The sequence below is a fragment of the Nilaparvata lugens genome, chromosome 1, assembly GCF_014356525.2.
Source record: "Nilaparvata lugens isolate BPH chromosome 1, ASM1435652v1, whole genome shotgun sequence".
NCBI classification, from domain to species: domain Eukaryota; kingdom Metazoa; phylum Arthropoda; class Insecta; order Hemiptera; family Delphacidae; genus Nilaparvata; species Nilaparvata lugens.
Genome location: NC_052504.1, coordinates 22,130,246 through 22,150,578, shown reverse-complemented (window position 1 = coordinate 22,150,578; position 20,333 = coordinate 22,130,246). Strand labels below are relative to the sequence as shown.

The window sequence follows — 20,333 nt, the reverse complement described above, 5'->3', positions numbered from 1 at the left end:
CATTTTGTATTTTTATTTTTCTACCTTCAGGCCTCTTTCTATAATGATATCCTATCTCAATTTAATAATACTTTCTCAGCTGACCCAGAGATTTATAATTACTTACCTAGACTAATTCTTATACTACTTATCACTTTATTCCTCCATTCAATTTACCCATGAATAGCTGAGTGACATCAGCTAGTACCATTTCTGTATTCTACAATATGAAACATATAATTTTTTAGAAGAATGCACTTTTCCTCATTTTTTCTTAGTTGGACTATTCCGGAAAGCAGGCAAAAACTCTCCACTTTGAGATTAATACTATTTTGATTTAAAAAATTCTGAAGTGTACCTCAACTGATGAATGACAGGAAGACGTGAGATTCCTTGTTTACCATCAAGAAAAGAGAAGACGGTATGATGTTGCCAAGTATGGAGGTAACAATGATTTATCGCGGAATTGATATTGATGTGGACTTCGAATATAAATGAAATATTGAATCCAAAAACTATAATTTGAAATTTTCTGGTGAGGGTGGTTTGCTATTTTTGATAAAATTATCTAGCAGTTGCACAATTTTTTTAATTCTCTGGTTTTATTTGAATTATTCATTCTTCTTTTATGAGATTCGTAGTTTTAATTAATATGTAATACGAAAATTTATGGTGTTTTATACAAAAGAAATATAATATTTTATTACTCATTTCTTATTATTATTATTGTTATTCATGGCGCTTAGTTGTGTACATGTGAGCTTCATTAAAACTCACACAACATGCCACCTGTCAATTACATATATTTTTACATACAAAATTGGTTTTATTTAATACATTTTCCAATATATTAATTTTCTTAAAACCTATACGTCCAAACTACCAGACAAGGACCTCATTCCCTCTTCAACACTATAAGGACAACTCTTTAATAGTATATCACTTATTTTATTTTTTAATACTTTCAGATTAGTCTCCGTTTTCAAATCGTTTTTCAAAGAGTTATATATTTTTATGCCTGAATATAATGCTCCCTTCTCATAGGCGGTAAGTCTGTGCTTGGGCAAATAAAGATTGTTGTTACGCTGAGGAAACCTGTGAATGGGATGGTTGTCAGATATTATCTCACTATTTCTTTTCATGTACGTTAAAATGTCAACCATACATAAAGCCGGAAGGGTTAAAAGGTTGAGTCTGCGAAATATGGACCTGCAAGAGTCTCTCCTCCCAGAGTGAGTTAAATTCCTAATCACTCTTTTTTGGATTCTAAAAATGTTTAATACGCCAGTGGAGGAGCCCCAAAAAATTATGCCATACCTTATAATCGAAAGGAAGTATCCATGGTATAATAAAAGCCCTGTCTTTAAATTTGTAATTGTTAAAACTGTACGAATGGCATAAATAGCACGACATAGTCTTTGCTGTAATTTCTGTAGGTAGCCTTCCCATTCCAAATTATGTTGCACAAGCAAGCCAAGAAACTTAGCTGAGTCTACATTTTCAATCCCATCACCCCCACCAGCGTGCACATCATTGCTATCATTCCTTCTTATCCTAAAGTGAACAAATTTTGTTTTCACAGGGTTCAAAACCAAACCATTATTTTTCTAAACCAAGTATTTAATTTCTCCCTAATTCCTTGTAATGTGAGATTACAAGGATTATAGGTTCTTATAAGGGTTATAAGAATTGCTCAAAATATCCACCCATTGAAGTTATACACGCATCGCATTGACCCTTTTCAGCATAATATTCATGTTGTATGGTAAAAGACATGACATTCTGTTTATGATTGGAATCCACACAGAATGTTACACAAAACTTCGTGCAACAAAAAATCCTTTTTTAGAAATAAATTTCACTTAAAAATAGGGTTACATGACTGAAAAATCACGCTGTAGTAAAATTTTTCATCAGTCAATCATTTATGTTTTAAGGATGTATAGTGAGGTCCACGTTATAATGGCAATATTTGATTAATATTGGTGTTGCTATCCTTGTCTATTCTTGAAAAAGCAGATAGTACTACGGTATTGTCTTCTAGCTCCGTAAGGTTGCCAGATCATTTTTCAACAGTGTAGAGATATAATTAATTGATAAGATATTTGTATTTTGTTTTTGGCATATAAATAAATGTATTCAATTTAATTAAATTTGTTTTTACAGCTATCCTCTATTGATGACAGTGGTGAAGCAAAGAATCGGCAACGCTGTTTGCCTACCTTTATAACGTGGACCTCACTGTTGTAATTCTAAAGTGAGGTTCATGTTATAATGACAGTGTTTGTTATGTAAGCAATGGTATTGCTATCCTTGTTTGTAATAAATTTAACAAAGTGGATAGAGCTAGAGCTATCTTTTTCTTGCTTTGCTCTGTTATTTATATTCACATTGTTCTGAGAAGAAAATTTTTTCCCTCTGTGACTGGGTAGCCCTCTATGAGGGTCCAGTCGCCTTGGATGTGTTTTCGACATGTCAGTGTCACGCCACGCTGTGATCGTTCAGCTTCCTCTCCGATTTGATTTGTAAAGTCGTTTTTGTAAGTTGTTTTCCAGTTGCAGAGATACCCAGGGAGCACGTGAGATAAACTTGGACGCGATCACATTCACCACCCCATTTTTGGTGTGAACAGAATGAGATTGGAGACACAGTAAATGTGACAGCCTCTCCAATAGGTTTCTCTCTCCCTAGAAAATTATGGGTCATCAGGCTCAATAGGATTAGGACTGGTTGCAGCAGGGCAAAAGCATCTATGTATAGATGGGGTATTGCAGTTTCTGAGAATTGTGATTGCGGTCAAGTTCAAATTCTTCAACATATAACAAATGAGTGTCCAATGTACAGATTTCCAACAGTGGGTGGGGCCTCCTCACTCTCACCAAAGAAGCTATAGAGTGGCTGAGTGACCTGGAGGTTGACATTTCAAATATGGTGATTTATTTTCTGTGTAGGGTACTTGAACCCAATAATTATTTTTTCTATGTTTTACATTTTGACAGAACCATTTGACTGGCAAGTATGACATTTTCATACTTGAGTTTGATTTTATTTTTATTATTATGACAGCACTTCATACAGTGTGAATAATATTATTTATGTTCGCTTTCCTCCCTCACGCCATACGCATATATATATATTTGCTCTGTTGCCAGATCGTCTTTCAACAATGTTGAATTAATAATTAATTAACAAAATATTTTATCTTAATTAGACCTATGAAAATTCATTATGAAATTATTGAAAACTATAATTTTTGCAACCCTTAACTGCCCACTGTGTTCATGTGGACACAGCTGCAAGGCTGTTATTATTAGTTTATTATTTTAAACGAGAATGAACAGTTAATATTACATCAATTGTCCTGAATCAGATTCAAACCTGTACCGTCTATAGAAGGCATTGACAAGACAGAGGATCGGCAACGTTGTTCTATCTGTTCACTGCCATTATAACGTGAACTCAACTATAGTTGATAAACTACCCATACTAAGCTCTGAACTACAAGCGCATGCGTACAAATTCCGCGAGTTAAATAGAGGAATCTCGATTTTTCAATTTACAGGTTAGGAAATTGAGGAAGGTTGGGCTGTAATCTCGTTTTGATAAGATTTTCAAAACTATCTTTTTCTGTGGTTTGATATCAACTATATTTTATTGATCTTCTCATCTCGAGGTAAATAAAGTTGATTTACTAATAAATCATCAATAATCTAAAAAGTTATCTAAAGAATTACGAATGCATTCTTGAAAATTTAATAGTCTACTGTAATGTATCAATTCAACTGAAATAGATGTGATGTCATTGCTTGATGATTTGTTTATATTCTATAATTGGTCTCGATTAGTCACTTTACTAGGTTATTTATTCTTATCAATTTATTCTCTTTCCTATCAATAAAAGTATTAGGTAACTGAACCAATTATCTATCTAATTGTAATTATTACCATTTTATTTTTCAGAATTCTTGAGATGTCAAATCCACCACCATATTCAGGTAAATGAAAATTTTTTATTTTTGTCCAAGCTATTATTAATCCTACATTATTTTTCTAGAATGATTTCTTATTTTCCAATATTATTTCCAATTGCTTAATTATAGATTCAGGTAGCCTAGGTACTATTGTGAGCGTATAAGGAAAATGCACTAAACTTAAGTCCAATTTTTCCAAACTTGATTTTTTATTAGTTTTTAATTAATTCTATAAACTATGAATTTTGAATAATTATCAAACAAATGAAGAATATTTAATTTTTTGCAGTATAAAATTATTTTGTGAAGAATCACTATAAGGAACTGATATTAAGGCCTATAAAGATAGCCATCACAAAATAGGAAATAGGTATTTAAGAAGATGAAAGTGTAGACTATTATAAGAAGGCTATTGACATTATAAGAATATGCTGAAGATTATTATAGAGATGACATTTTTTCACGCTATCATTTCAAAATTCTAAACTCAACTAACCTAAAACTCTATTCATAAAATAATAGAAAACAGAGCATACGCCGCAAACACAAGCGGTGCACCCTATTTGCATATTTAACGCTTCCGTAAGCTATAAAAACAAACTAAGGCTACAAAAGCGAATCAGCTGATGAAAAATCTCTAAAATACGTGAGCATTTGCTCCAGAGTTCAGGAGCATAAGGTAAGAGTAAAAGGTAAAGCTTATTCATATAAAAATGAGCAAATGCTTTTGCTTGTACCTTTTGCTCATGAGCAAAACCTTATGCTCAATGCTTTTGCTCATGAGCATTTGCTCTGGTTTTATTCATATGAGCCATTGAGTGTTCACCTCAGTGGGGCATTGTGAGCACTGTAGGCCAATCTTTGTTGAGCTGGGCATCCTTACGGTCTCCAACCAGTAGGCCTATATATGTCTAGTCTACTGCATGTCAAGAACACCAAGGACAGTCATATGCTGAGAGCTGATTTCCATGCACATGTCACAAGAAGACTTAAAATTGGCATAACACGATGTAGAAACAACAAGAGAAAGGACTCCTCCTCTATCTTTGCACTGCGTCTGTAAAATGACCTGCCTGTTTAGTGTGAAGAAACTGCAGGCTATTGCTTTTAGAAACCTAGTTGAGATCTTGCTGAAGAAGATGTTACATATAAATCAATGTGGTTTTCGCAAAAGTTATTCGGCAATAGATAATATTTTTGTATTATATAATATGATTTAGGAATAGTTTGAGTCTACCCAAGAAGAACCTGTATTGCTTTTTCATCGATTATAAAAGAAACATTCGATAGTATTGGTAGAGATTCTTTATTTTTCAAGTTAAATGAGCTAGGAGTTTCATCGAGGTTTATAGAGATCTTGAAGTTATATCAAGAGACTAGAGCTACAGTATGGTGTGGAGATGACAGAGGTTTGACATATCATTTTATCACCGGAAAAGGATTAAAGCAGGGATGTTTGATGTCTCCTTTGCTCTTTGCCCTGTTTTTGAATGATTTGAGTGAGTATGTGGGTGGAGGTGTGTATGTGGGCAACAATTTGATCAACTCTGCTCTACGCGGATGATGTGGTTCTCATGTCGGAGAGTGCGCAACAACTGCAGTCAATGATAGATAGAATAGAATACGTTAATCCACCAATAAATACAATTTAATGTACATTAGGTGTCGTCAAGAATAAAATCCTATAAAACTACTGAGCCAATTCATACACAAATATTATCATCACACAAAATAAGTATTTATTACATCGACGGGCAAATTTAAAAATTCCTCTACATTAGTGGGTTCTCTGCAGCTTTAACTTGTGTTTTTAAACGGGCTTGATTCATATTTCTCACACTAACAGGCAGCTTATTGAATGCCTTGATAGGTTAAACGAGTACTGCATTCGGTGGAATCTAACAGTTAATATGGCAAAATCGAAGATAGTTGATTTCAGAAGAGGTGGAAGATTAGCAGCAGAAGAGAAATTGAAGTTTGGCGGTGAAGAGATTGAGGTTGTGAATACTTATAAATATCTAGGCGTAGTTTTTTCCTCGGTCACTTACCGAGCATTTTAAGGGCAGATTGACAGCAGCAAAATTTGGAATTAATAGCATATGGCGCAAACTTATCTTGAATGAAGAGGCACCTTTATTCATGAAGTGGGTGATATTTGAAACAATAAGTTAAGTTGTCGTGACATACGCGGCTCAGGTTTGGGGGTATATGGAGAGAGAAGAGTTGGAGATATTTCTAAGATCATTTGTTAAGAGAATGGCTTGTCAAAAAACACGCCAAATTATATGATTTATGGAGACAGGAAAATATATTTTGTGGCTGTATACATTCGAGCACACACAAAATACATATTGCACTCTTTCGAGCTCCCGGCTGAGCGATATCGATCAATGATTGCAAAGTACTGTTTAGAAGAAAAGTGTGGATGGTATTCGGAATGGACTAGGATATTGAGTAATATCATAGAGAAACAATATCGTAAATAGATATCCCATGGTATAGGGCATTTATGTCGCAACTTTTACTGTTATCTCAAGCCAATTACTGTCGATTTTTACTGTTTTGACCGGGTAAGAGTTTATGAACGGCACAATATGAGAGACTACCAGCGTCATAGAGCTTCACAGGAAAGAACTACGTGGTCTATCAGCTTGAGATAACAGTAAAAGTTGCGACATAAACGCCCTATACCATGGTATATCTACTTATGCTATTGTTTCTCTATGGTGATATTGCTATCGAATTGCCGATAGCAGCGCGCAACTGGCAAACGGTGAATTTCAGACAAGAGTGGGAGGCAATATGGGAGCGGGCACTGATAAAAATGAAAACAAATTTTCAAAATAAATGGCTATAGAAAGATGAGAGCGTTCCCAGTTCCATAAGGTGTACGCAAAAAAATGATTTATAGTAATGATGAAAATCTGCGCAACGCGCCACGCTATATTTATATTTAAAGCCAGAGGGGGATTATTTTTATTAAATCATAGCTCACATAGAGAAGAAGAGATTGGTATTTGTTCAATGTGAAACAGCAGAGAAAAGAGGATATCTTTCATTTTATCGGTAGCTGCTCCATACTGTTAGAGATAAGGATGAAATTGCTGAAAAGGAGGTCAATGGAAAGAGAAGCAGTGATAGATTACAACGGTAAATGTTGGCAGAGTCTGGTCGGGTTTTTAAGAGAGGCTTGGGCTTATAGAAAAGAGTTGATAAGGGAATTTAATTTTTGATTCGTAAATAATAAAGTCGTTGATAGTTTGATAGATTAAGTGTAATTTGAAATTAGTTATTAACGTTTTTATTTGTCTTTGATCAGTCCAGCCACATTAACGCCAACATCGTACTTGATTGGTGTCATAGTGAGAATGTGTAAGCATTCTGAGCATTTTGTGTGAGCATGGTGTTGTGTCTGCTATAAATTTACATTATAAGGGCTATAGACTATCAACCCGGCTGACGGATTCGGCCAAGCCTAAATAACTTTTTTTACTTTGTCGAAAGAGAACATATGTTATTTTGAATTCATTTTAAACGAGGTGTTTTTATGAATGAGTTTTCATTTTCTCTTTTTGTATTATCTGAGTTAAGTTCTATTCTATTCTATTCTGACTGAAGAGGAATTCATTCTACTCAGTGAAAGGATATTTTGATGAGCACAAGAATATTATAGTTTGACCAGCCATTTTGCTTTTTTTTCGCCATCTATCCAGTAAACAGGTCATGGATGTAGAAGAAGAAATAGAAGAAGAAATTAAGGAATATGATTTTGCAATAATTGTTTCCAAGTTTAACTATCAATACATTATTTATCTTCTAACAAATAGTACGGTATGGCCATACGGTATTAGTAGAATGTATGGCACCTTATAAAATGTTTATTTGCATTGTGGAAAAAAATATTATATCTATTTATTGTAAATAACATACAATTCGGGTGAAAATACCTATCTATGTGTATATTCATAAGATACTCTCCCTCTTATATTATAAAAATTAATTGTTGTAATTGAGACTATAATATTTCAATTTTTAAAAATCAATTTTATAATAGGTCTATTATTTTGTTCTAGTCGGTTTTAGTCAGCCTGGTTACCCACCAGCTCAAAACTATCCACCCGCGCAAGATTTTTATCCAGGAGCACAAGGATATGCTCCTCCTCCACACGGACAGTACCCTCCTGCCCAGGGACAATATCCACCACCTCAGGGGCAATACCCTTATCCGCAAGGACAGTATCCACCTCCTCATGGGCAGTACCCACCTCCTCATGGGCAGTATCCGTCTCCTCAAGGACAGTATCCTCCTCCGCAAGGCTATCCCCAGCCAGTCATTTCTGCCCAGCCTCAAAACTATCCTCATCCGGGGATGGAAGGCCAACGTCCAGGTCAGCAAGTTATTTTTATATTTTGTTACTTATTTTTTAATTAATCATGAGTATGAGCATGTAGTTGTAATATTATTCATCGGTTTATACAGGTTTGGGAAATTGTGTATGGATAGTTTAAAATAGCAGTTACACACTCAGATTTGAACGAAACTCAATTTTTTCTTCTAATGTGTACATCTAATGTTGTCATATTGGTATTAAGAGAGGATAAAAAGTAGTGGAATTGATTATGTACAAAGAATAACATGTGTTGAATGGCGTCCTTATTTTGCCATACTCTTTTGTGTAGACTTTATGAGAAGTTGTCCTTACTCCTCTGAAACTTTGCACGCGGTATCGTTAAAATTCTAGTGTTATTGTCTCCTGTCTATAAAAAATAATCGCAAGGTGATAGGTCCGGTGAGCTCTCCACATTTCAACGCAACGAAATGAGGCGTCCAGTGAACGTCTGCCTTAGAAATGTCATTGTTTCTCTCGCTGGGAAGCTTTGGAATCATACAATATGTGGTTGATAAGTAGTCATTATCATAATTGATTTCTATCAGGAAGATGTATGATAGATATAACTTGCTCTAGCAAGTAAACAATATTTTTACTTTCCTTGCCCTACTACCATAGGTAAGGAAAGTATTGCTTTCCAAAAAAAATTAAGGTACCCCAATTTCAAGTTTTCTATACGTTTCAAGGTCCCCTGAGTCCAAAAACATGATTTTTGGGTATTGGTCTGTGTGTGTGTATGTGTGTATGTGTGTGTGTGTGTATGTGTGTGTGTGTATGTGTGTGTGTGTGTATGTCTGTGAACACGATAACTCCATTCCTAATTAACCGATCGACTTGAAATTTTAAACTTAAGGTCCCTATACCATGAGGACCCGACAATAAGAAATTCAATAAAATTCAATTCAAGATGGCGGAAAAAATGGCGGATAATTACTAAAAAACCATGTTTTTCACGTTTTTCTCGAAAATGGCTCTAACGATTTTCTTCAAATTTTTATCATGGATAGCTATTTATAAGCCCTATCAACTAGCATAAGTCTCATTTCTGGGAAAATTTCAGGAGCTCCGTAATATTCTTGAGAAAAATGGCGGAAAATGACTAAAAAACCATGTTTTTCACGGTTTTCTCGAAAACGGCTCCAACGATTTTCTTCAAATTTATACCATGGATAGCTATTTTTAAGCCCTATCAACTGGCATAAGTTTCATTTCTAAGAAAATTTCAGGAGCTCCGTAATATTCTTGAGAAAAATGGCGGATAATGACTAAAAATCCATGTTTTTCACCGTTTTCTCGAAAACTGCTCTAACGATTTACTTCAAATTCATACCATGGATAGATATTCATAAGCACTATCAACTGGCATGAGTCTCATTTCTGGGAAAATTCCATGAGCTTCGTAATATTCTTGAGAAAAATGGCGGATAATGACCAAAAACCAGGTTTTTCACGGTTTTCTCGAAAACGGCTCTAACGATTTTCTTCAAATTCAAACCATGGGTAGCTATTCATAAGTCCTATCAAATGACATGAGTTTTTTCCTTGGAAAATTGCAGGAGCTCCGTAATATTCTTGAGAAAAATGGCGGATAATTACTAAAAAACCATGTTTTTCACGATTTTTTCAAAATAACTTGACCGATTTTTTTCAAATTCATACTCTGTATAGTTATTTATCAGCTCTATTAACTGGCATGAGTCTCCTTTCTGGGAAACTAATGGGGGGTCCACCCCATCCTTGAGAAATGGACTTTGTAACCTCCTTCTCGTGCATGAGGTAGGTAGGTAGAGCAGTTCATAAAAAGAACACATAGTCGAGATATTTCATCTGTAGAACAGCTGTTTTGACGACTTTAAAAAAATGACGACTAAAAAAATCATTGAATTTCACAATTTACACAAAGGAAAAAGTACTCTGAAAACGATTATATATACACATATACAAAAGTCTGATCGTAGTTTCGAATATGAGCAAGGAAAGTTGTGTGAGTGTACCACACCAGATTTTTATGTTATGTGGATATGGGTGAGAAAAAAGCTCTACAGCTTCATCCATACGGTATGTGAAAAATAAATCTATTCCAACTTTACTGACTCACAATAAATCCAGGGCTTATCTGGACACGGCCATCTTTAGAAAAAATTTACAAATGTGTGATGTATGAATTATTTATCTCTACCTTTTTCTCATTGTTTTGCTAACGATGTGGTAGAGTGGACATTACGGCCCAAACTTTGTCACGTAATAGAATAAAAAATCTTTCTATTCTATAAGTAAGCAAAAAAAGAGTAATCTTGCATTCAAATATAAAATTAAATCTCAGATGACTGCAAATTTTGTTTGCTAGCTGGCAAACTGGCATTATAGATATTGTGCAAATGCTCCTCAGATGGCTGGATGGGTGTGCCAAGCGGCGTTCCTGTCAATTGTCCACCTGGCTTGGAATATCTTGCCCAGATCGATCAACTTCTCATCCATCAGAAAGTTGAAATTCTCGAAGGTACAGTATTAAAATAATGTTTATTTATTAGAATATTGATACATTTGTTTGATTATGACAGTTTCGATTATTTCATTACTTCATTAGATAGAACGTATAGAATATAAAAGGACTTCAGATACTGTTTTTGGCAAGATGTAGTGATATTTATTATCAATGAAACACTCGAATATTGTCTGAGAATATCACGAATTTATGAAAAAGTTACATATATATGGGCTACTTTATTCAAATTAATAAAAACAATATATAACGTGTAGTACCCTTTTTATTAAAAACATTTTAAACCTACTTAGGTAGGTCGAAACTAGTCGTTGAAATGTTTTAAATAAAAAGGGTACTACAAGTTTAATATTGTTTTTATTCATGTTTTATACCATAGGTGTTGAAACTTTGTAACATGTTGTTGAAATCTATGGTGTTGAAATAATTATGTATGTAACTTTTTAATAAAATCGTGATATTTTCAGACAATATTCTAGTGTTTCATTTTAATAGGGACTTATGTTACTTTGGGGAAAAAATAAATTCTAGTTGAACTGATCAGTTTAAGATATTCGTATATCCAATATTACAATCACAACTATTATACTTATACTTTTCTATACTATACTTATACTTTTTATATGTATACAGTATAGGCTAAAGACAAATGCTATTTGAATAGAGCTGAATCTAAAACTTCTTTTTGAAGTTTTGGGCCAAGCGTGTTTTTTCTACCCAATCATATTTATATGATTTGTGATTGTATCCACGGATGAATAAATAAATAAATAAATAATTTAGATTGGATTGAATGTGAATTGCTTCTAAAGTTTCAAATAGTATTAACAGAAGAACCAAATGAACTGTCAGCTATCAAGATTTAGAAAAAAAGTTGAAAATAAACTTTCATTGTTAAAAAGTAACCTTATCAACTCTTCTTGTTTTTCTTTCTCATAAAACTTGAACTTGACTTGACAATACTGTAGTAATACTGAAATAATTTAGATTTAGTAATATTGACATGTCACCAGTCATAAGAGTGAAACACAAAAACTTGATGTAATGTGACAATGAATAAATAAATAAAAACAACGATTCTCATGAACACTAAATTCAATAGAATATCCTGTTTTCAGTGTTGACTGGATTTGAAACGGCCAACAAGTTCACAGTGAAGAACAGCGTAGGCCAGAAGGTGTACTATGCAGTTGAGGAGTCCGGCTGTTGTGGCAGGAATTGCTGCGGCCCGATTCGGCCCTTCGATATGAAGATTCTCGACAACTACAAAAATACAGTCATGGAGTTGAGTAGACCTCTAGCCTGTCAATCGTGTTGTTTCCCATGCTGTCTACAGGTTAGATCTCAATTATACCTTCATTTTATAGTTGTAAATATGATCAGATACTTGAAATCACTTCGCTTATATGGGCTACTTGAAAATGACCTATGGTCGAAACTAATGACCTATGGTCGAAACTAGTCGTTGAAATATTTTAAATTTTTTAATAAAAGTGTACTAAATTTTATATTGTTTTTATTTGATCAGATACTTTAGGTATTTCCACAAGAGCTACTTCGTGTCTCATTATTATTATGGTTGAAAATATTCTCTAGCTGTAACAATCTAACAATTATTAAATAAAAGCTTTATTTACATTCATTAATTGAACAAAAGCCTCTCTTTATGAGGTAATTGTGGTTGGCAAAAATTTTCGAATATTTACAGATTTACAATTTGTATTTAAATTTTTCTCGTAATCATTGTCTGGCTTCTTCTAGATTGCTATAATAATTTATAACTTTTCCACTATTTTACTCCAAAGTTGCCTGTCTCGTGCAGTGGTTGCCCAAGCATCTCCTACTCTCTGGCACAGCTCGTCCCTCCATCGTATTGGTGGCCGTCCTCTGCTCCTGGTCCTGTCTCGTGGCACCCATTCAGTGCAAATTCTGGTCCAGCGGTCTTTATCCATTCTCGCGACGTGGCCTGCCCATTTCCACTTCAATACGTGAGCCTCTTTCTGAAGATACTTTACGCGCATTCTTCCTAGTATTTCGGTGTTTCTTGTGCGTTGGTTCAGACGAATACGAAGAATACTACGTAGCATTTTTGTTTGAGTAGTTTCTAGTTTCTTGTCCAAGTACTCGGTGAGTGCCCATGTTTGCGCTCCATATAATATCGCAGGATATATGCACATGGTCAATGCTTTGGCTTTAAGGGTGTTGGAATAGTCGCCCTTAAATATTCTTCTCAACGACCAATACTTCTTCCATGACTTATCAATCCTGTGCTTGACTTCTTTGGATGCTCTGTTTGTGAAAGACAATATTTGGCCTAAATATTCGTAATCATCCACATAGTCAATGTTGCCACAGTTTACTTCAATCCTAGTTTTTTCGGAATTTGTCATTAACCTCGTTTTCTGAGCGTTTAGGTGTAAGCCCATCACTTCACTAGCGTCAATCAGTTCCATGAGCATTCCCTTCATTTCCTCAGCGCTCTCTGACACCAACATTACGTCGTCCGCGAATCTTAGATTTGACAGTTTTCTTCCATTGATTCGGAGTCCCTTTTCCTCCCAGTTTAATCTGCGGAATATGTACTCTAAGCAGGAATTGAAGATGAGTGGAGAGAGTGGGCAGCCTTGCTTCAGTCTAACAATTATTATGATGATTATAATAATGATATTTTGAAATAAACATTCAATACAGAGTTCCTATCACCATTTCCTTCCACTGTACTCATTACACAGTGATGCCATACCGAAAACTTTCTATAGATTAACATTATTTTAAACATTGAAAACTGTATTTGTCCATTGAATAAGTTATCCATTGTAAGGTAATACGTAAATCCACGTTTTCTTCTTTGAAAAGGATCGATAAGGTTTAGTTATATAATAAATGATGAAAACAACATTAAATAAAGTAGTTATTTAATAACAAAAAATTGTGTTAGAAAACCAATAAACTATTGATTTACTGTGCTCAATTTGGAAATCAGTACCTAAAGCTCTATGATCTCGCCACTTGTATTATGACATTCCTTATTTTCACTCAATTTTAAGATAATTGAAAAACAGAAATATAATAAAACCTGCTCATATAGGAAATAACCTTTGCCTTGAGGCCGCATCACAATTAACTTAATATTAAGGATAACAGCAGTTTTGCAAGTCTTCCAATATAAGGATTTATTTCCAAAATATTTAAAACTAAATAGAGTTCCTATCCTTGACGTTTCCTACATAGTATGGAATAATTATTCTTAAAATAATTGGGATTTCTCCCAATTTTTGGGAGAAATCCTGTATGCTCCCATGTTTTTCATAAATGGATAAATATCGTTACTATTGGTAAAAAATGCGAGTACTCGTTCTAGAATCAAAACAATCTGGATTTTTGCAGGATTCTGTAGATTTTTATTTTTGATCCTTTCTTCAGTTCTAAATATTAATTATATAAGGTATGACCTTCAACTATTCTTTTTTCTATTTTTGTGAAGACGATGGACGTGTTTGCTCCTCCTGGCAACCTGATTGGTAGAATTGAACAGGAGTGGAGCATTCTGACCCCGACATTCGCCATCAAGAACGCAGCTGGAGACACTGTTCTGAAGCTGGAGGGACCCATGTGTCGATTCCAACTTTGCGGCGATGTTGATTTCAAGGTGGCCTACTATAATTGTTCAATTTTGTTTCTATTGAAATTATAATAAGATTATTCATGGTGGATGAAAAGAATATCTATATAATGGGCAACTTTTTTGAAATGTGAATCTTGAAAGGTTCTCATGCAATACTAGAAATATTGTAATGAGTCATAAATGATAATAGCTTTACTAGAAAAACTTTAGTATTAACAAATTATTTTGTTTTGAGCTAGGATACTTGAATTGGTCAGTCAAAGTTACTAGTTTAATATGATGTAAAAAAAACTAGTAGGCCCAATTCTTGTCACAACAAAAATCGTAATATCTTTGTTTAGTTGTAATTATGTGCATTTAAATGTGAAATAAATAAATATTCGTATATTTTTTGTAGGGAACGTCCCGCCTTAGTTGTAATTATGTAGATTTAAATGTGAAATGAATAAATAAATTTTCATCTCTTTTTTGTAGGAAAGGTCCCGCTTAGCCTGGATGTATATATTTCAGCCTTTCATACTTTTATACCTTGAATTTCAATAATATCATTATCTATAGTCTGTGCAAACGTAAGTTTGCAGCACGGGCCTTTATGGACGTATTAATTTACTCCTCACGAGAATAGGAGCGCTTTATTTTTGTCGATTCTCTAAAAATAATGTACACTCTCTTTCTCTCAAACAATTAGCTCACAGGATTCATGGCTTTTGTGAAATCTTGCTCTTCAAGCGTAATGCTGCAATTCAAGTTTCGCACATTGCACATAATATAGCAAAAATAATCATAAGAATAAGTTTATATAATACTCATCTATTTCACATTCCATGACGAACTGCTAGTTAATAATTCGTTTTTGAACTATTTTTCACGACACCACATTCAAGTTTTTGAAAGTTAAAACTAGTACTTAATGGATTTAAAAATCCGAAAGCGCTCCACATGTGAGTACTAGTTTTAATAACTTTAATTCAAAAAAACTTTACTGTAGTGTCGTGAAAAATAGTTTTTAAACGATTTATTCATTAGTTTCTCTTATTCAGATTACGATTTGTACTAAGAATATGCTGAATTTAGATAAATAAAACTTATTAAGATGACTGATTGAAAAATTGATTGTTACAGGTATTGTCAAGAGATGGATCCGAAGTGGTCGGTAAGATTTCAAAGCAGTGGGCTGGCCTCCTCAGAGAGATGTTCACTGATGCCGATTATTTTGGAATAACCTTTCCGATGGATCTTGACGTGAGAATGAAGGCCGTCATGCTTGGAGCTTGCTTCCTCATTGTGAGTACTTGTTAATAATATTCGAAATTAAGACAAGCCAAAATATAAGTAGGGTCGGACACTCAAACATTTTGAAGTTATTCTGGATGGTACTCAAAAAAAGAAGATTTTTCAGTTCATCATTTGGCTGATTGTCGTGTGATAAGATGCGTAAAGACGTGAGCGCCACGCGTGGTTCAGTTTTCAGCAGCTGATTGTATCTGTATGTGTACAGGAGCAGTTTATATCTGCATCTTAGTATCTGCATCTTATATCTGCATTGTATCTGTATATTAGTTACAGATACAATAAACGTAGTAGCATCAGCTGATGAAAAGTGAAATGCGCGAGTTCGTGGCACGTAAGTCTGTACGCACCTCATCACACGACGGTCAATCAAATTATGAAATGAAAAATCTCTTTTAATTCTTGAGTGGAATAGTGGAATGAAATTGAAGTAAGGTGATGCAAGTAGGCTAGTGTTCTTTGGCGGTTACCAATGATTCGTCAATGGCAGGGTGATGCTTCAGCACGAGGACACCAACAGCATTAGTAAAAATATTCACTGCACCATCAGAACACTGATCTGGTTACGTAATCTTGGATATCATTGAAAAATCATGGTTGGATCATGATGCAGTTCATTGAAGCTTGTTTGTAAATTCAACATACGAGTATTTACGAGCAAAAATAGAAAAAATGGTGTAGATGGAATTCCGTGTTACCGATTTCCGCAGTTAGCAGGCGTTTAAGAAAGAATAATAATTGATTGTTGATGTTTTTATTCAATATCGACCCACTTTTGTTATTAGTCTTAGTCTTACTCTTGAATCAACAAAACTAATGAAATTATTTTTCCAGGACTACATGTTTTTTGAAAAAGTGGGAAATGCCGAGAACGATTCATTTGGAATGCTCTAATTTCATCAAAAGTAAGTATTGTACATTTTTAAATACATCTTGTATAGATTTTGGACTGAGTTGACTCAGTCATATAAGGCTTGCTATCAACATGTGATGGACTGATACCAGCATAATTTTGTGGATTTGAGTGCTCTCCTATCATCTTCAATTTAGAAATTTATTTCGTGAAAACTGTGCTTGTATAGAATTGAATTGATTGAGATCAATATTGATTCAAAATTCTATTATCAAATTATCCAAGATTCAAATTATCCAACATAAAATATCATTCGAAATGCTCTGTACTTTTGTGAGAAAATTCTCATTGAAATATTACCTTCTCACCTTGAAGATGGTTGGTTATTCGTGAAAACGGTGCTTGTACAAAATTAATTTCCGATCAATATCGGGAACCATTCAGCACAAAATATCGTATGAATACCAATTTATTCTCTTTCATATTTGTATTTTATAAATATTATCTTTTTACAGGTAAATTTAATCCAGCTGCCTTAATCCAAAGGAATATTATTCTTCTTTACTCTATACAACATACAAAAAGCTTAGCTTTTATGATTGATTATATATTATAGTATTTATATCATGACTTATAATGAAACGTAAGACTAACTATCAATTACCATTATATTTGCGTTTAATAATATTATTCTGTAGGTGTAGACTATCCATTTCCTTTTATTTTATTAATATTTATAAAAAATGTATTCTATTATATCTAAATAATGTTGTTATGTAATCGAACTCAGAGAGTTTATTGGTTCAAATTGTGGGTGGATAAGGCTGTGGTTTCTCATAGAAGAAAGGTTTTTAAAACTAAAAACTAGGCAAAGTTGTTAGAACAAAAGAAATTTCACATTAATTTTTTGTTGTTTTTCCGCGTTCACACAATGTTAGAAGGCAGCCCAAGTTCACTGATGCAAAATAAACTGTTTCTGTGTTAACACCTCTGGTGTTCAGTTCAGTGTAATCAAAATATTATCATGAATATAACATTTGAATTGATTAGCATAATACACTTCATGCCAATTTTGTTCTCTCGCCGCAAAATTTAGTGGTGCTCTAAAATCAAGCCCAGTGCTCAAGTCCAGATGGCTTATACAATCACACATCTGCTGCAGTCTATCTATAAACCGCAACTGTCTATCAACAATTTCCATTGACGTAGATCAAAACTATACTGAACAGATCAAATGTCACTCAGGAATAGGCAATTCCAATATTGGAAACTCATTATTTTGTGGATGGGCATTTGAAGTTGCAATTAACCCAAGTCACCGATTCAGGAATACGATTAGCATGTAACATTATTATATGCAATTGATATATAATCGACAATTTCCACTAATGTAGGTCAAAACTTCTCTGAACAGTTACTGGTGTCAACTTGGCTGTCAATTAGCTTCTTGTCAACGTGGAATTAGTGAATTGGAACTGACAGTCGTTTGTTACCATTAAGATTTTAATAGTTGAAGTATATTTTCAAATAACATTACCGTACACAATAGTCGAAGTGGCGAAATATATTTCCTCAATTTTTTATTTCGTAACAGTTGATTATGTATGTTTTTTTTTTTGAAATAAATTGCGATTGAATCCCAAGAAAAAACGCACACAATATGATTGTATTCCGATAGGAGAGTAAAAATAATTGAAATACTCTGATTTTATTGTAAATTAAAAAAAAATACAGTATTATTCAGACCTGAGCGAAATGTAATTTTTGAAAAGATAGTGTTATTACAGATAGACTTCCAAATAAAAATAATAGAACAAACTATTAGCCAGATATTTTTATATATTCTCATAAATTTATTTTTTTAAACGGAGTGATGAGTTATGAACTTAATGATGGACTAGTGAGTAAAAGCATAAGAATTCAATATAAATTACTAAGAAATGTAAAAATCTATTTTTGACTCAACTATTCATTTGAATGGAAGTAAATAATAATTATCTGTATAGTTGAATTTACCATAGCAACTAATTCAGTTTTAAATAACAACTATAATTTATTGAAGTCGAATTTAAAGTTTAATATTCAAATTCATCACCATTTGCCTAAAAACTAATAGAGTTGAATGATAATTAATCATTTCTTTAACTCTTAGTCTAGTCATTTGTCTAGTTGATGATTAATTAATACCAAAAATAAAATTTTCGAGTATTCTTGATAATTATCTGTTCTATATTATTGTTATCTATAATTAACAAATTAAAAAACTAGTGAATTCAGTATTATTCAAAATACGAAAACTCGTACATAAAACATTATTACCGTTAAAAAGCATTGAAATAGTTTATTCCTCAAAGTAAGTTGTGATTCTTGTTGATATTTTTTTTATCTAGGGCTACTCAATATTTTTTTCAATTAATTAAGTTTCAGATTTCTTCTCGTAGCCATGGCATGCTTCGGTTATCAAGAGTGTCAAAATAGAATAATTAGGGAATGAACAGATTATTCTAAATATAATATTCAATAGAAATGAAATCAATGATCTTTCTTCATTAAGAAAGCTTGTACCGTCTTTATTCAGTGTGTTGAATGTGCTCTACCAAACTAATGATGAAATCAATTCTCTATCCATTTATCATTTAATGGTTTTTCTATTTGTTTATTTATGGCAAAATTACTACCGTTATAACTACAGTCAGATAATGTTTTGTTTGTTGCGCGAAAAAGTAAAAATCAAGAATTTTTATGATGAAGCAATTACAGTTATTCTTTCATCGATTTGACAACCCCCATTATAGGTGTGCTATCTAGTTGTAGCAAGCACATTGGAAGGTGGCACTTGGCACTAGATTGATAAATGCCTTCATTTTTACACTTCAAAAAATAACAAGTGGCACTAGTGGTTTTGGTAGGGAAGAAAGTGGCCGTCTTTGGGGTGTTTTGTGGGTTACCTGTAAACCTTGTTGAGTTAATGATAATCTACTGGGAAAACCATGCTGCAGATCGATGGTTTTCTCAGAAAACAACCATTCTATTCTCTCAGAACTTTTCCTCATAATTCTATTTCGATACTTGATTATGGTATAACCGAAACATGTATACGAAAAGAAAACTTGTAGACCTACTAGTAAACTCATCCAAAGAATTATTCGCGTTAAATATGTTTTAGACAAATTTCGGGTCATTACAGTCAGTATTCCTTTGTATTCCTTCAATTGAGATTATAATAATTTAAATTAAATGCTCATTTAATAAGATTAATAATAAGATTGACTAATAATTTGGAAAAAATAGCATTTATCTTTGCAGCCTCAAACTTTTTATTGTTGATAATTATTAAATTCATGTAATTTTTTAAGCGCTTGCCATATTTTCTTTGTAAATTTGTTAATTGTTTGTTGGAATTTTAAATCATGTTGTTGATGACTGTAGTTATTACAGCACTCTTGTAGATTTTACCGTAAGTTTTGTATTTTGTGTGCCATGAGTTGAAGCGATGCCAACAAACATCTGAATCATTTAATGTTATTCATATTATAAATATATTATACGTCCATTTCAATGTATAGCCCAAGTGCTTTTATCGCTATTTATGTTACTCTCAATATAAAAACTGATTGTCAATTTGCAATGCCTTACTGATGTAATCGCTGTCTGAAATAAAGTAAATGATCAAAATCAGCATGTCAATTTTAATGCGCTAAAGCGCTTTCTAAAACCAATC

At 33.3% G+C, this 20,333-nt stretch overlaps 1 protein-coding gene across 2 annotated transcripts; it reads left to right on the top strand.

The window, feature by feature from the left end:
- Positions 1 to 3,523: 3,523 nt before the first annotated feature.
- LOC111044747 (phospholipid scramblase 1) lies at positions 3,524 to 20,290 on the top strand. 2 transcript variants are annotated; one of them, XM_022329970.2, is made up of 9 exons: positions 3,524 to 3,652; positions 3,940 to 3,974; positions 8,024 to 8,338; positions 10,731 to 10,841; positions 11,963 to 12,180; positions 14,329 to 14,493; positions 15,592 to 15,753; positions 16,594 to 16,664; positions 17,128 to 20,290. In XM_022329970.2, exons 2-8 carry the CDS (start codon positions 3,950 to 3,952, stop codon positions 16,651 to 16,653), a joined length of 1,056 nt encoding a protein of 351 aa, XP_022185662.2. In that variant the 5' UTR covers positions 3,524 to 3,652; positions 3,940 to 3,949; the 3' UTR covers positions 16,654 to 16,664; positions 17,128 to 20,290. The 2 variants fall into 2 exon arrangements, with proteins under 2 accessions (XP_022185662.2, XP_039278098.1); XM_039422164.1 differs by lacking the exons at positions 3,524 to 3,652; positions 3,940 to 3,974 and adding an exon at positions 7,084 to 7,322.
- The last annotated feature ends 43 nt before the right edge of the window (positions 20,291 to 20,333 follow it).

Bases quoted from the DNA above. Each gene is read 5' to 3' on its own strand.
- LOC111044747 (XM_022329970.2), top strand. From the start codon at position 3,950: ATGTCAAATCCACCACCATATTCAG. The intron at 3,975-8,023 runs GTAAATGAAAAT...ATTTTGTTCTAG, and splicing joins AAATCCACCACCATATTCAG to TCGGTTTTAGTCAGCCTGGT. The intron at 10,842-11,962 runs GTACAGTATTAA...TCCTGTTTTCAG, and splicing joins GAAAGTTGAAATTCTCGAAG to TGTTGACTGGATTTGAAACG.